Source organism: Etheostoma spectabile, chromosome 1 (genome assembly GCF_008692095.1).
Source record: "Etheostoma spectabile isolate EspeVRDwgs_2016 chromosome 1, UIUC_Espe_1.0, whole genome shotgun sequence".
Lineage (NCBI taxonomy): Eukaryota > Metazoa > Chordata > Actinopteri > Perciformes > Percidae > Etheostoma > Etheostoma spectabile.
Window position 1 is genome coordinate 25,687,392 of NC_045733.1, and position 15,632 is coordinate 25,703,023.

Sequence of the window (15,632 nt, forward strand, 5' to 3'; positions counted from 1 at the left end):
GTTTTGGAAATGCTCAACAACCGAGCCAGTCCTTTGTGATTTCACCCAATTTGACAATCTTCAAGCTGCTGTCTTCCAGTTTGAAATAGTGGTTGTCTTTGAAGAAGTAACTGTAATCTGTTAAATGCAAGCACAAAGCACACTTTGTTTAACATATTTGTAAATAGCCATGCAATGGTACAATGAAATAACCAAGCTTTATCAAAAGTATATAGTCTAAAAGTATAATCAGTTTCATTCAAAGTGTTGATGATTAAAACGATGAATCGGGCTCTACTGAAGCTAATGTTTAGCCTCACTCACTAAATCATGCTAATCGGTAAGCATACAGAGGCACCTCTGTAAAGGTGCACAGACTTGCTTTATATAAATATGTGTGTCCACTGTGTGGGGAAGGGGCTATGCGATGCTTACAATACTGTGTGTATGTTAGGAGAGCAGTGATGGAAAAATCCCTGGTTGCTTGCCATAGATAAAAAAAACTGCATACCACCTCATGCCTCAAGGGTAGATGGTTGACACGGACAGTCTCAGAGGAAGTTTACTGGTGGTGTCATGACAGAATTTCACATCCATATATTTCTTGTTCATTAGTTGCAATGTCTTAAAGCTAACATTAACCATCATGAAGCACTTACTCACAGCAAATTATAGCATGACAGACATAAAGCAACTGTGCTCCCTCTGTTTTCCATCAACATTAGGCCATAGATGACTCCCTAACTTCAAAATTACTCCCTTTGGCCCATTTTACTTCCTCATTTTCAGTCACTTCCTTGAAACAGTTCATATCTGGCTAGATCACGTAATTGCTTGCTGGGTTTTTGTATATGAGGGGTTTTATTGAAAAAGACACAGTGCCAGACTCACTGATAGAGCTGACTGGATCCAACCAGAAGGAATGCCAGCCTGAACACTGTAAACTAGCACACAGAGCCCCAGCTCTAATCCAGCTATAACCAAAGCACCACAACCACCAAAGAATCCTTTTATCCCTAAGGTCTTCAAAAAGACTCAAACAAAGTTGTAGACAGAGAATGCCTTTTGCTATTGTAGTCTCTAATCTTTGATTTAGATCTAATACAGTGGTCATTGCAGGTTTCATACCCCTTTCAAAAGAGATTAATACATTAGTGTAGCATTTATTTTATGTTGTTAAATACCAGTTCATGTTTGTAGTATTCATATTGTCACACAATTATGTGGTAACATTTTTAGCCATGCTAGCGACATGGTTATAGTTGTTAATGTCTATCGGTCAGCCTACCATTTGGTCCAGACTGAAATATCACATTCTAACTATTGGATTGACTTCAAGGAAATGTTGTATACACATTCATTGAGGATTAAGACTAATGACTTTGATCATCCACTGACTTTTTCCCTAGCACCACCATGAGGTTGATGTTATTTTGTGAAATCCTTCACAAAGAACTATTGGATTGTTTGACATGCAATGTAGTACAGGTATTCAAGTCCTTGTGAGGATAAACTGTAATAACCTTGGTGTACCTCTGTCGTTTTTTTTGTGTTCTTCATGAGGTGAAAAGTTTTATCATTCAAGTACTAATTAGCAAACAAAAGCACGCTAACATTTAATGAGCATGTTTGAATGAAGCTCAAAGCAGCAGTCTTGACTGGCTTGAAACCCGGACTGCTTAAAAGATACAGTTGAAAATCTGAATAAATATGTATAATTTTGCAAAACCTCTGTTACAGTCCTTTAACTTTCTAACAGGTTTAGGTCATGCATTCAATCAACTGGTGCTGTTAGCTTCTGGTAAAATTGTGTTTTTTTTAAAGCCCACTGAGCTTCTCAATTAACAAACTAGGTTAAAAGAAAGATTTTTTTTTTTACCAATGCCATTAAGACTGAAGGCAGCATCTATGCCATCTGGGATTCCATTCCAGGAGTCAGCAATAAGTTTGGGGAAGCCAAGATCCATTTTCTTATTATCTTCATCGTATCTGTACACATAAAAAATTGCATTTATTCAGTATAATTCTTTAATGAGTGCATCACAATTCCCTCACACACACACACACACATACGCACACACACACACACACACACACACACACACACACACACACACACACACACACACACACACACACACACACACAACTCATCCATAAAACACTTAGTTCCCATGTTGTGCAAGGGCTAACAAAGCAGTTGTGGTTTACAGTGCAGCTTAGGTCACACCAAAACGCTAACAAGATCCAGACGTAGCCTCAGTCTTGCAACACGAGGTGATAACACCAACAGCACAAACTGGGGTGTGTCAGACAAAGGTTTTAGGCTCGCAAATAGTTGCATTTGCTTCTCCTCACCTCCAGAATTTGTCCCCAGCAAACAGGTAAGTCTTCCTGTTCTTCCTAAAGTTGAAGACAGCGTCAATTTGCTGCAGGTCGGTGGGTAGATCAAGACTTGAAATCCTCTTGGGATAGCCTCTCTCCAGCTCATCGGCTTTGTAGACCCACATCTCGTTGCCTGAAAGAGTTAATAAGTAAGCAACCATTTAAAAAAGACTAAAAGAACACTAAAGGACTGTTTTATTGATGCAAGGTAATTATTTTTACACAAAACTTTCTGATTATTATATTATCCCATACTCCTACAAATCTATTGAGCAGATACAGTATATTATAGCATCAGTATGAGATCATCGGTTAACCATCCAGTAAGTCTCCCCCATAGCCATACCAGCTCTGCTGTTTATTTCATCAAAGCTGATGGATATATTATTTAACTTTCATCAGTATTCAGGAAAGCTGTCCTATCAGTAAAATGCAAAGAATGTATCATAAACCACTAATAACTATAGTTGAACATCTCAAGTGTCCCACCGCACACAAGAGGGCTCAGCCAACATTCCTGCTTCTCTTAATGTTGCAGTTCACAAGAACGCCCATGAGGGAATTCAAATGGGGAAAGAGTGAAGAAACCTATTCAATACTTGTGGAAGTGGAACTGTCCGTTTCTCTGAACATCATAGAGGTACAGAAAGGACATAAACAGGCTGAACAGTTCAGATAACATGACATCAATATCTAGAAAGGTCTAAATCAGCCGTTTCTCCAGTTTCTTGTTTTCTCCTGCATACCTGAGAAGAACACTGTTTTTTCCTCCACTGGGTTTTCATAGGCAGCATCTATCTTGGCAGGCAGGTCTGGCCAGTAGGTGGCCACCAGCATAGGGCCGTTGGGCTTGCTTCTGAAGTTTACTGACCTGAACAGGAACCTGGCAGAAAGATAATGAATGGGTGAGCGGTTGTTAGGTAGATGAGCTGGGGATGGAATGAGAGTGAAAGAAGGGCTGAAGGGGGTGTTGAGGAGGTGGGGGAAGTCTTTGTATGTGTGTGTGTGTGCGTACATGTGTGTGTGTGTGTGTGTGTACGTGTGTGTGTGTGTGTGTGTGTGTGTGTGTACGTGTGTGTGTGTGTAAGAGTGCGCTTCACTGGCCGAGCCAGCCACAATGGCCTGATTCATGAGCATCTGGTTCTTGTTAGGACTAAGGCTGCAGACGCCAGCGGAACAAGACCTATCTTGCCCGGATTTCCAATACACAGCTGCACAACCATGGCAGCTTACCAAACTCTTTTCCACTGACCTATTTTTTAAAAAGAAAAAGATCTGCCAATTGCAAAAATGGGTTGCAATAATGATAAAATGGATATGAGAAAAAAACTTGTACTAATATACACACATACCCATACATTTGTCAGGAGGTAAGAGGAGAGATATTTCAATCTGAACAAAAATTCTATTAATTGAGTTATTTAGGCAGTGTGGACCAATTTGTCGAGTTCATGCATTGTACCAACAATATCCAGGGGTCTTTTCTGTCTTTTCTTCTTGTCTCTATTAAACAAAAAAAATTAAGTTAAGTGTAACAGGATCATAGCGTATATAACGCTGTATATTACTTGACTGAAAGAGATTTTTCCAAACCATAGCTGAGACTTCAAACATTAAAGTAAGTACATTTATCCAAATGTATTGTTACCAAAATACTGCAATAAATGTGTGGTAATGCAGGTTGATTGCCTGCATTACGATGCAACCATAATGTAACTCCGACAGAAATTTCAGCAGCCGTGATGTTCACTTTAATGGATTTTGTAGCTTACACAAGTTTTAAGTTTAATAGGTTTATGTAATGTAAAGTATGTTCCAGTAAATGGTCTGAAACAAACAAACACACTCTACTAAGCTAATGTGACATGTCCTGTATGTAGGTTATCTCGCTGACTGTCCGAGGAACTGTTGGGCAACAGATTCAGTGGAAAGGCCAACTGGCAGTTAAAGGGGTGTTCTCAGTACTCTATGAACTATCCTGCTTTAATAATAATTTAAATAATAAAACATTTATTTTATATAGCGCTTTAAAAGTTACTCACAGGCACTTTACAAGATGAAAATAAAGAAAAGAAATTGCAAAATCAGTATAAAAACATAAATAACAACTAGAGATGAATATGAAAAAGCTGCAGCAAAACAGCATAGAAACAGGATAGAAACAAATGGAAACAGCAAAATTGGTTACAGCTTAAAAGCAGCTTTAAACAGATGGGTTTTCACTGCAGTTTTAAAGTAATCAAAGCCTGTTTATTATACAATTCATGGTCAACATTTATTATGAAATAGCCATTCAAAATGGCACAAGGGATTCACAGGAAAAGGCATGCGTGCAATTTTATTGAATTGATAACACCTTTATTGTTAATTTTTTTACAGTCAGAGCTGTAATAGTTTACTGCTTAGGCAAACAGAACATTTCTACTAATGTCGCGGCTTCACATTAAAGGTGGTTAACTGGCAAAACACTGGAGTCTTTTATTGTAAAGCAGACACAGGAAATGTGTTTGTCACAGCGATCAGTACTCAGCGTCATCGTCATATACTATCTCTGCATTTCTTCGTCAGGGGATGATTTTTAAGGGAGTAATGGGACACTGTTAAATGAACAGCACTAGGCAACTTGAATGTAGTCTGGCTAACCGGATGTGGAGTGCTGGGATGAAGCAGGATGTCCCTCCTCTTCTGCTATCTTCGTTATCTATTTTGCAAGGGCACCGTGGCTGCATCTGGGACGTTGTGAGGTTGTAATTGGTTTAAAGAAACACATACTAAGGCAGAGTATGTTTTCCCTATCTCAGAATAGATATAGCCAATTCGAGACTAACTTTACTGTGACCTGTTGTTGTGTGGAAAACTACTCGCAGCATGTTAAGCGTCAAATCTGACTGTAGTATTAATCGTTTTGGACTGGATCCTTTACTAAAACAACTTCGGATTGGCTGTAAACAGAAACACCAGTTGCTCTTCTGTTGTATTTCTGTGCCTGCTCATTGAGTGTTTGCTGTACCCTTGCTGTTACCAAACTAACCACTGGTGCCACCAAATTAACCCGGACTGTAATCTTTAGGGTTATAATTTAAAGTAATCCTAAATAGCTTCTGTTGGCTACATTCTAGGCTACAAACACAGGGCTTGCAACAGACCTAGCCAGAAGATTGGCCAAACTGCTTTCATAAGACAGACTTTATAATTGCCTTCTCCTTAAGCCTTTAGACTGACAGTTTTATGCTAAGTTTTACAGTTTAAGTTTTACATCATAAATATGCTGAACCAGGAGAGGAAAATGAAGTATCCTACTTTTACAGAAGGTGAGTCAAGTAAGCATTAGCCCTGAAACCCAGAGGGCAATGCTTTTTCTCTGAAGCTATACAACTTGGCTTGTACCAGAGCTCTACAGCTTACAAACTTGACTTGGCCTTCAGGCAACTCATTAAGTCTCTGTGAAGGTCAGAACTACAGGCCTGTACTGAAACGTTTCATATAATCTCAGACTTCAGAGAGATAAACAGTACTGTTCGTTCACTTCCATGCCTTGAGATTACTCTGTCCTTTATTTTTCCCATTCACATCAGTCCTCAGTCTTTTGGAAATTGAGAACATTTTTTACGTCACAACTTCAAAATTCAAATATCAAATCAAGAATTGCTTGAACATATCACACACGACACACACAAGACATGTCAAGCAGATCTTAAAAAAGTCAACTAATTTTAAGTAAATGCAGACCAATGCTTACCAAAACTACAAGCCTTTTCTCACTGGCTGAAAATTATTGCTCTGGATTATGATAGTTTATCCATCTGTTGAAGTTGGCCCAGTTTCAAATTCCCAAAGAGTGGTGTAGGCCCCTGACTCAAATAATATATATGGAAAACAATGAATAGCATAGCTTCCAATACCCTACAAACACCTAAATGGCATTTTGGCATATGTGTGTTACAATTAACAATCTCAGGACTGCAATACCATGTCACTGAATTGTATGGGATTATATAGTCAAATGATTACCTGGTGCACTCCTCTTTTGGTTTTATAGTTCATCAGTCTGCATCTTTAGACTACTAAAGCATTATCTGAAGTGTTTGATGAGAAGCAGAAAATTAAGCTTCATCCCAGCTTGACTTCTCAAAAACAGGCCAACGTTTGTCTGTGCTGCTCTGACGAGCACTGCATATGTGTGGAACAGAGCCAAAGGCAAGGTAAAAAGTCCTTCTGCATTAAAGCTAGATTTGTGAGCAGGATAGTTTCTCCCAGTTTCTAACTCAAGGTTCTCAGACAGTTAAACCAGGCTAACTGAAAGACTACACTCTTTGGTAAGGCGTTATGCTGGGCTGTTTGCTTTGGAAATATTTATGGCCATGCATTGCAAGGAGTCAATGCTACAGCACAATTAGAAGCATCAACAAATCATAACTAACAAAGACATTATTTGTGTTTTCTATCAGTTCCTTTTCTACCACATTTTTGCTTTTGTTCAAAGTGACTCTGAGGAGAATTTTGTCTGCAAAACTTCAGCTGCTGGGATTGAAATGTTCAACTTCCTACGGGAATATACGCTGACTCACAAAGACTGCTGATGAAACCACAGCACTTTAAGAAACTCCTATTCTACTCCAGGTCAGCCAGTAGACACAGTAAGCTTACAAGACTTTGCATTCACTGGCGCCGGTGGAGAGAGAGGATTGCAGACAGTGTTTACGACTGATGACTATTTTGGTTGTCACTGTATGAGAAGAGGAAGAGTTTTTTTTTTTTATTCCCTCTTACTGAATGTCACATCATGAAACAAGAATCTAAAACACAATTTTAAAATGGTGCAAGATGGCAAACCTCATGTCAAACTGCTCATGGTTTGAGGGAAAATGTGACTTGTGTAAATTGCCTTATTTCACTTGCACAAATCATTAAAACCAGAAGCAGGCTATTGTGTTTTGTTTATCAGTCTTCCTGTAGATCACAGACAGTAAATTCAACCAGATTTTGGCAGTGCTTGTAAGTTTCAAGCGCATGAAACGTGGACTGCATATTGCATTTATGACTCAGATAGCTAATGAAACATTGCAACTAGCATATTCAAACAATGTGGTAATTTTGATTTTAGATGGAATTCATTGTCAGTGCTCTTACCTTGTTTGGTCTTAATGTGGCAAAAACTTGGTGAAGGTCTAGTTCAGTTCAAGACAATACTAGGACTTCTTCTTTCATTTGATTACCTGTCCTTGAAGAAGAAGGTCTCTCCTCTGATCTGTGCTACAGCATCAAAGACAAGTGGCTCTTTACAGATGTCCATTGGAGTGACTGGACCCCGGGTTGGAGGCAACGGCTTGTCTGTCGGCACACCTGAATAACAAATGTACCCAAATATTTCATCTTTGAGGGGTGATTACACACTCACAAAACATTCATCTTTTCCTGGCTTTTAATTAGAAAAATATACTTTTTTGTTCTAGTTTTAGGTTTTAATCTCTCTCCACTAGCCACACATGACATTTCATCTCACCGTAGAGCTCTTGGATGCCTTTAATGTCATCATCAGGAAGTCTGAAGTCTTTGGTGTAAGTGTAAATAGGGGCCATCAATGCTCCGGGGTCCTGAGAGTGCTCCAAGCCAAGGGCATGACCAAACTCATGGGCTGCCACCAGGAACAAACTGTAGCCTAGAAACATGCAGCACATTAAAGAAGCTTTACTGTACACTTTGAATACCCCTTCATAAAATACTGATACTGTACAGTGAAAATTGTGAATTGGAAAATATGATTATGTCTTTCAAGTTTTGGCTACTCTCTACCAGTAGTTGTACTTAATGGAGTTTGATGGTGGGACACATGAATAATACCACATACTATTCATACCTTGGTCTGGACAGAATCCCCATTTGCGGTCGTCATCATAACTCTTGGTGGAAGCGCACCACATTTTACCATCGCTGCGTCCAGATGAGGTACAGGAGTCGTAGGTGTCACCCAAGAAGGTGAAGGGGAAGACACAGGGGCTTCCCTCTGCGTTTCCGCCCACCGTGGACATGGCTGTGGGGGGCAACAAAAGTGCATTGTAAAAGTGAAATGCGTATTGACCTTCATTTTGTATTGTTTTTGTGATCATTTCTTTTACTTAATGTATTCATATGCCAAATGTTTCTACAAAACAGTTCGTATTGTATTGTGAAGTGAGCGCAGATAATATTAATAGACAGCATGAAAGCACTGGCACAACACACATGACATCAATAACTAATCCGCTGGGCACAAAACCAAAAAGCAACCGCCCAAATTGATTTTCTTTCAAAGAGAGATTATTTTCAATCTGGCAAGACTATTTTAGTGCTCTTTTTAAAATAAATAAATAAATTCTTATTTAGCACAAGCGCGCACAAGGCTTTACAACAAAGCTACTTTCCTATGCAATTAGAACCAGATGAAAACTCCAGTGGTGGTACCTCTCTCTGTCTATCTCCCACCCTACTACACTACCTCAACCCTAAAATCAGTACTACTGACAAAATGGAAAATAAACCCTGCCACTGCACATTAAAATACTTTCATAGCCATTCAGCAGACCACAAGCAAGAACCAAAAACCCCAGTTGGAGCATTCCTGTAGACAACAACAGTGCACCATACAGTGCACATCAAAACTAGCACAGCCAGTAAAATGCACTGTATGCATCCAAGCAAGCACATAACCCTTAAACACGACTAATGTTGCAAAATTCCGCAAATAATTAAAGTTGAAATCTTCCGTAGGAATTGACGAGAATTTAGGGGATTTAATAGGAAGTTACGGCAGTGAAATGAAAATATAGGGGCTCAGGTTGTATTTATCATGTCATAGGAAGATAGAAACAAACCTTTTACCATATCATAAGCAGACATAATACATTAACTTGCCAAATAAATCCATTCATTTGTCAAACACTTATGTAAAAAGTGCCATGTGGTAAGTTAACTAGCTAGCAAGTTAACTAATGGGGAAAGGTCTTTTTAAAATGTTAGCCGACATGTGGGCTATGCAGAAACTTTAGTTAAAAGAAGTTTAAAGTAAACAAAACAAAAACAAAAAAAGAATTACTGTAAAAGACATGTTTTACAATAAAGAAACAATGGAAATAGATGAAGAAAAGCTTCTTAATTAGCATGTTCCATAAAGCTATATCCCACCCGGTAACAGCTAGCTAGTAAAAACTAGAAGACATTGTTAAAAAGTAAAAGGTAAAAAGTTGTGTACTTCGCTAACTAGGCTACTATCGACTGTTTCACTGATATATCATATAAAGGCATCAAATATATTCACCACAGTTATATATCCAAAAGTTCCCTGAAAGCATTTAGTCCTTTGGCTCAGAAGGTGCAGTAGTGTGGGCTGCACATTTGAAGAATGCACTGGGTTGAAAACTTACTGAATTCAGGATTATTTAATGGATGCTGGCAAATTATCTGACCTAGTATTGTTTTGTATGTGTTTTATGTGTTAAGTTCACTATTAAAAGGTACAATATTCATTTAGAAATTGTGCAAAATTCCCAAGCATAACTCCCCTTCCTGAAAATTTCCTGGAAAATGTCTAAAAATGTATCAGATATTTTCCAACCCGTTAACAGGACACATAAACAGAGGACAATGTAGTCTATAGGCTACACTAGTATGCACACATTTGAAAATGTCGGTACAACAGATAAGGACAATAGGTTTTTACTTGAAGCGCGAGGTAGTACTCCATCATGTGATCAGCATAACATTCAGCAGATGTCACACCTACCAGTTTCAGGGCAGAACCCAAAGGTTTTGTCCTGGTCATAGTTCTCAGTGGTGGCACACCAGCGGTACCCATCATCCCTGCCTTGAGTGGTGCATGCATCATACTTCTCTCCCAGAAAGGTGAAAGGGAATTTACATGCAGCGCCATCTGCGTTTCCAGCGATGGTGAATAGTACTGTGAAACAAATATGAATAGGCTAAATACAAAGAGGTGTTACAGACAATAACATCATAAAGCATCATGCATTTTTTTTTTATATTTAATGTTTACAAAGAATAAACCCTCATTCCAACATGATTATTGCGGGCAACTAAGGCCCTTGGACCTCCAAGTGATGTAAGACAAAGGTGCTCTGAAATCTGAATAAAGGAAAAAGGTGGAATGGAAGTTATTTCACATCAATACATTACAAAAGCTAAACAGAACAGATGGCTACAGTACAAACAGGCCTCACTCATGTTTTCATACAAAACAACTTAGTACATGTGTACTCTGGCACTTGCTGTGTGATCATGTTAGTATCATGGACAGCAATATAACACAAATAAACAAAATGTTTAACAAAGCCCAGTGTTCTAAAGTGGGGCACTGACTTGGAAAAGGAATATTCCATAATCCACTCAAATCAAAAACAACACTTTTCTGGCATACTGTTCAACCTACTTTCTTTCTGTCCAACATCAGCGGAACAGCTTTCAATATAACGAAAATCTTACTTTGCCAGTAACACACTGCTTCGATTTTAGTACAGATGCAAGTAGGGCAAGAAACCAATGCTGTTGAGGCCAAAAAACTACAAATCTATACAGAGACTATAGCGAAATGTGTTAGGAAACATCGCAATGCCACATTGTTGCATCAAAAAAGAAAAGAGAATCACAGGACAAACTTACATTCATGGGGGCAAAATCCATATTTGCCATCTTCATCGAAATTGTATGTGGTTGAGCACCACAGGAAGCCATCATCACGGCCCTGGGCTGTGCAGCTGTTGTACTCAGTGCCCATGAACAGGAAGGGGAATTTACAGAACTCCCCATCAGCATTGCCATATTTTACCTTTACCACTGTTAAAGGATTAAGGATCATGTTAACACTGGTCTACATTGTGACTATTACTTTTTTTACTTTAAACTTGATAAACATTATATTACTGTCATATATATTTTCCCAAAACAATGTAATGAAAGCATGATGATCATCATAAATATGACAGCCAAGTAAATTAAAATAGTTTTGACATCAGTACCTGGAGTATGGGATACCATTTAAAAATGCAGCTCATGCGTATGGTAAACTTTTATTCTGCAAATAGGACACAACTTGCAAAGGCACTGATATAATAAAAAAATAGTTCATTCTAAGTGTTGTGAGGCTTCTCTGTGCGATAAGATAATGGAAATAGGTTTATAGATTACTTCTCCATGAATTAATTCAAACAAGACGATTCTTAATAATAGGATATACATGAAACTATCTGGGTCAAGGCGTGAAAATAAAAATGACTGCAACAAAGATCTTTTTTTTTTTTCAGCTTCCAGATGGCTGAGGTTCGTAATATCCAGTGCCAGAAAGTTCAGACAAAGTTAAGAAAATCAAAACAAAGTAGTTGAAAGCAAATTAATTATTAATGTAATTTTTGTGTGTAGGTCTGCCCTGTCATCTCACCAGTGTGGTACCTATACTTTGTTTTGAATAAAAGACTGGACGTGGATATGCAAAATCCACATATTTGGCATTGAGTGCATTTTTAAACAAATTGATAAAATTATATTCCATTATTACACAAATCACAAACAGTTGTAGTTGAAATTTTGCAATACACTTGTGTTGTTTTGTATACAGTGTTTCCTCATTACCTTGACCGTCTCCCAGTGTCCACTGCTCATCATCATCAAAGTGGGAGTCCCCCCCAATTCCCGGCCCTGGAGCGAAGGCATGAGCCAAGAGGCCATCTTTGCCGTCAAAGGGGTAACCATCTCCGTGCTCTGTCATGACATAGTTCATTATTATACACTTCAAAACAAATATCAGCAGTGTTTCTGACATAATATGACATGTGTGTGTTTTAAAACATCAAAATAGTCCTTAGATTCACATCTTCTGAAGTGACTGACTTTTGGTTTTTGTTCCACTATAATTATCAGAATATATCCTGACATGGTTAGCTATGGCTAGACAGAATGATTTCATGACACTGTGCGTAAATGAAAATTGGAATGCCGGGAATGACCTGGGAAGACGTGTTCTTAAAATATAGGTTGGTGTGGTGCAGAGTCACTTTCATAACAACATAACAACACAGGCAGTGGATCTCTGTTCAACTGTTTTCTAACTTTGGTTATGACTTAACATGGCTGTATTTAATAATTTTGAAGTGTAAGGCAACTTCACATAGTCTTAACTTAATGTAATTATTAAGAGTGCTAACATTTTTTAACTTTAACCTGTAATGCTTTATGTACCTCATTAGGGCAAGTATGTAAGCATACACTAAGTACACACAGCAGGTGGCACCTTGTACGGCAGCCTCGGCCACAGTGTATGAATGTGTGTGAATGGTGAATGTATCCTGTATGATGTAAAAGCGCTTTGAGTGGTCGTTAAGACTAGAAAAGCGCTATATAAATACAGCACATTTACATTTACATTTACACTACTGTTTCCCATGTGCCTAGACAATTGATCAAAACTCCCGCAAAGATGACAAATGAGAGGTATAGTCAGAGGCTTTTTGAAGTCATCCAAGGCCTTTTTTACTATAAAATAAACCAATTATTTTGATGGAATTTGAGTTGTAGACACACGTTACAAATCCACCGAGTGGTGTCAGTGTTCTGAAACAAGTTTTACCTGCTTATAGATACTAACTGTATTGACCAATAACATATAGACAACCTGACCATCGTTCAACTGACAGCAGCAACAGTTGTCTCTTAAGTATAGTATTTAATAGATACAGTAAATATACTGTATATTGTCTATATACCATGGCATACCATTGCGGCCAAAATTAATCATGATGTCAGCCTCTCCGTCCATGAGGCGGGTAAACGAGAGTGGGGAGACGTCACTCCATACTTTGAAGGCTCTGAAGAAAGCGTCATTTATGACTTCCTCATCCAGGTCAGGACTGTAGCCAAGGATTCTACAGAGTCAACAGAGAGTCAGTTTTCATTCTAAAACAAGACAAACTAACAAAAGGTGTGTAATCAGGATAGCGACGCTGGCTCTTTGGGTGTCATGTTTGGAAAAGTGTGTAGAAATATAGGAGGTATTTTCTAAACTTCAGCTCATGGAAAAGTAGCTAAACAGCGGCAATAACAGTCTATGAATCATCTGGTGCAAATGGTTCCTGAAACATCTTTCAGCCACAAACCCTGTTATATGGCTGTCTACACAGTCCTTTCTTCAAAACAGTCTAAGATCTCTAAGTTGCTGTTGTCTTTGGCTCCCAGCCTTCCTTACAAACACACAGGCAGACGGGCTGGAATGATCAGGCCACACAAAACCGATTCCACATTGTTCTAAACCTCAAACAGAACAAAAACAAAAGACTTGACACATACTGCGTAGGAATGCTGGTGTGAGCAAGACACAAGATGCAAGCAACTGTGTGGATGGGGGTAGGGTGGATTGGAGGTTGAGGGGAGGGTGTGTGTGTGTGTGTGCTTTGTATTTACACTTTTGTGCACTGCTTGGAAATCATATTCCAACTATAGTGACTCAGACATATGCCATGTATTACACTATAATTAAGGTTACAGATTTATGAGCAGCAGCTGGGTGCGGTCGAGTTAGACTATTTTACCTTTTTGTGATTGGCAAACATCATGATGTCCTGATGTGATACATGCAATGTATCTAAAATCCCCTTAGTATTAAGTCCACGTTATCACCTCACATATGGGCCATACTACTTAAAACTTCCATGATGTCATTATTTGAGTATTATTAATGCAGAGTCGGAATGAATTTGGACCCACTCTCATTATAATATACCCCTTGCAGTATACAATTGCACTTAAAAGTAGAGATGGCCTGATACGATTTTTTTGTTTTCCGATACCAATTCTGATTCCTGAATTTGCATATTGGCCGATACCGAGTACTGAACCGATTCCAGTGTGTTATATTTTTTATTATGTTTTAACAGCTGTATGCTGCTATCCCTGTATGGATGTGATATGATTTATATGTTTGTTGTTGGTCTGGCTCAGGTTAAACTATTTGTGAAACATTAACAAACACAAACAATGAATGCCACATAACGTTTCAGTTTGACATTCAGTTTGACAGTCAGTTATAACAGAAAAAGAACATAAATAAACTACTTTAACGTATATTTTCTGTAGGTCTTTAGTATGTGGTATCGGATCAATGCATGAACTGCAGTACTTCCCGATACCGATACCAGCGTTTTAGGCAGTATCGGAGGTGATACCGATATGGTACCAGTATCGGTACATCTCTACTTAAAAGTGCAGGATAATCCAACGCTTGTTTAGTAAATGTGTAATAAAAGTTAATTCCCTGACCTGTAAGTTATGTCTTTCTTCTGCCACATGGGTTTCCTGTGGAAGAAATTGTAGTTGGCCACATCTGGGACGCCACAGCGGGGCTTTTTCATGATTTCCACAGTTTTGGCATCAATCTCTCCAGTTTCTTGCAGAGAGAAGAACTTTTGCATTTTCTTCAGGGTGTCCTTTAGCACCATTAGGTTACATCTGTCTTGCGGGCATCCATAAAACTTATTCAGATAGTGCTTAAGGAGAAAAACAGACATACAAATGGTTTAACTTAAGTATTTCTATAAAAAAAAAAAAAAAATTGCAATAAATAATTAAATAAACAACAATTATTTCCCAATAGTTGAGTTCAGGAATAAACAAAGTTGCTTCATAGCTGGCTGACCCACTTTAAAAATAGTTTTAGGAAAAACAACCAATAAACTTACCAAAGCAACCTCTTTGTCTGTTTTGGGAGTAGTATCGTCTCCAGGAAACCTGATTATAGGCGAAGGAGCAGCATATGTTGCTTGAAAGGCGATGAACTGAACCAAAAACACCTTGAGAACAATCCGGCGACAACTAAATATCGTCGGAAAGCCCATTTTCCCACTTTAAAAATATAGGTGTGGTGAATTTCTTTTGCTCTGGGTTGCACTGCTTTACCCCGGGAGCTTGTGTTGCTTCTGCTCCTTTGCAGGATTTTCTTTTCTCCTTAACGGGACATCCTGCACCTCGACTCTATGAACTTTCTCAGTTCTGCTGGCACATGCACTTTTTTTTCCCCCGGACAGCTTTCCGCGCAGTCTCGCGCATGTTGGGAAATAGGAGCGAGCAATCAAACACATGAATGATAGCCTAAATGTAGACTAAATGTGGCAAAAAATATGTAGTCGTTTTAGCTTTTCTTTCCCTTATCATGCTGAATCCTGATCAACTGCAATCATCATAGGCCTACATCACTATAGCATGCAGTAGTAGCTACAATGATTCTGCATTCA

At 38.6% G+C, this 15,632-nt stretch overlaps 1 protein-coding gene across 1 annotated transcript; it reads right to left on the minus strand.

Moving 5' to 3' along the window:
• Window positions 1-15,415, minus strand: mmp2 (matrix metallopeptidase 2). Its single transcript, XM_032515789.1, has 13 exons — window positions 15,081-15,415; window positions 14,662-14,888; window positions 13,123-13,271; window positions 11,983-12,111; window positions 11,017-11,190; window positions 10,124-10,297; window positions 8,222-8,395; window positions 7,868-8,023; window positions 7,581-7,707; window positions 3,111-3,247; window positions 2,338-2,497; window positions 1,859-1,968; window positions 1-117 (listed from the first exon to the last, which is right to left on the minus strand). Exons 1-13 carry the CDS (start codon window positions 15,234-15,236, stop codon window positions 14-16), a joined length of 1,977 nt encoding a protein of 658 aa, XP_032371680.1. The 5' UTR covers window positions 15,237-15,415; the 3' UTR covers window positions 1-13.
• Between the last annotated feature and the right edge of the window lie 217 nt (window positions 15,416-15,632).

Bases quoted from the DNA above. Each gene is read 5' to 3' on its own strand.
- mmp2 (XM_032515789.1), bottom strand. From the start codon at position 15,236: ATGGGCTTTCCGACGATATTTAGTTGTCGCCGGATTGTTCTCAAGGTG. The intron at 13,272-14,661 runs GTCAGGGAATTA...TTGACTCTGTAG, and splicing joins AAGAAAGACATAACTTACAG to AATCCTTGGCTACAGTCCTG. The intron at 10,298-11,016 runs GTAAGTTTGTCC...TTTGTTTCACAG, and splicing joins TGGATTTTGCCCCCATGAAT to TACTATTCACCATCGCTGGA.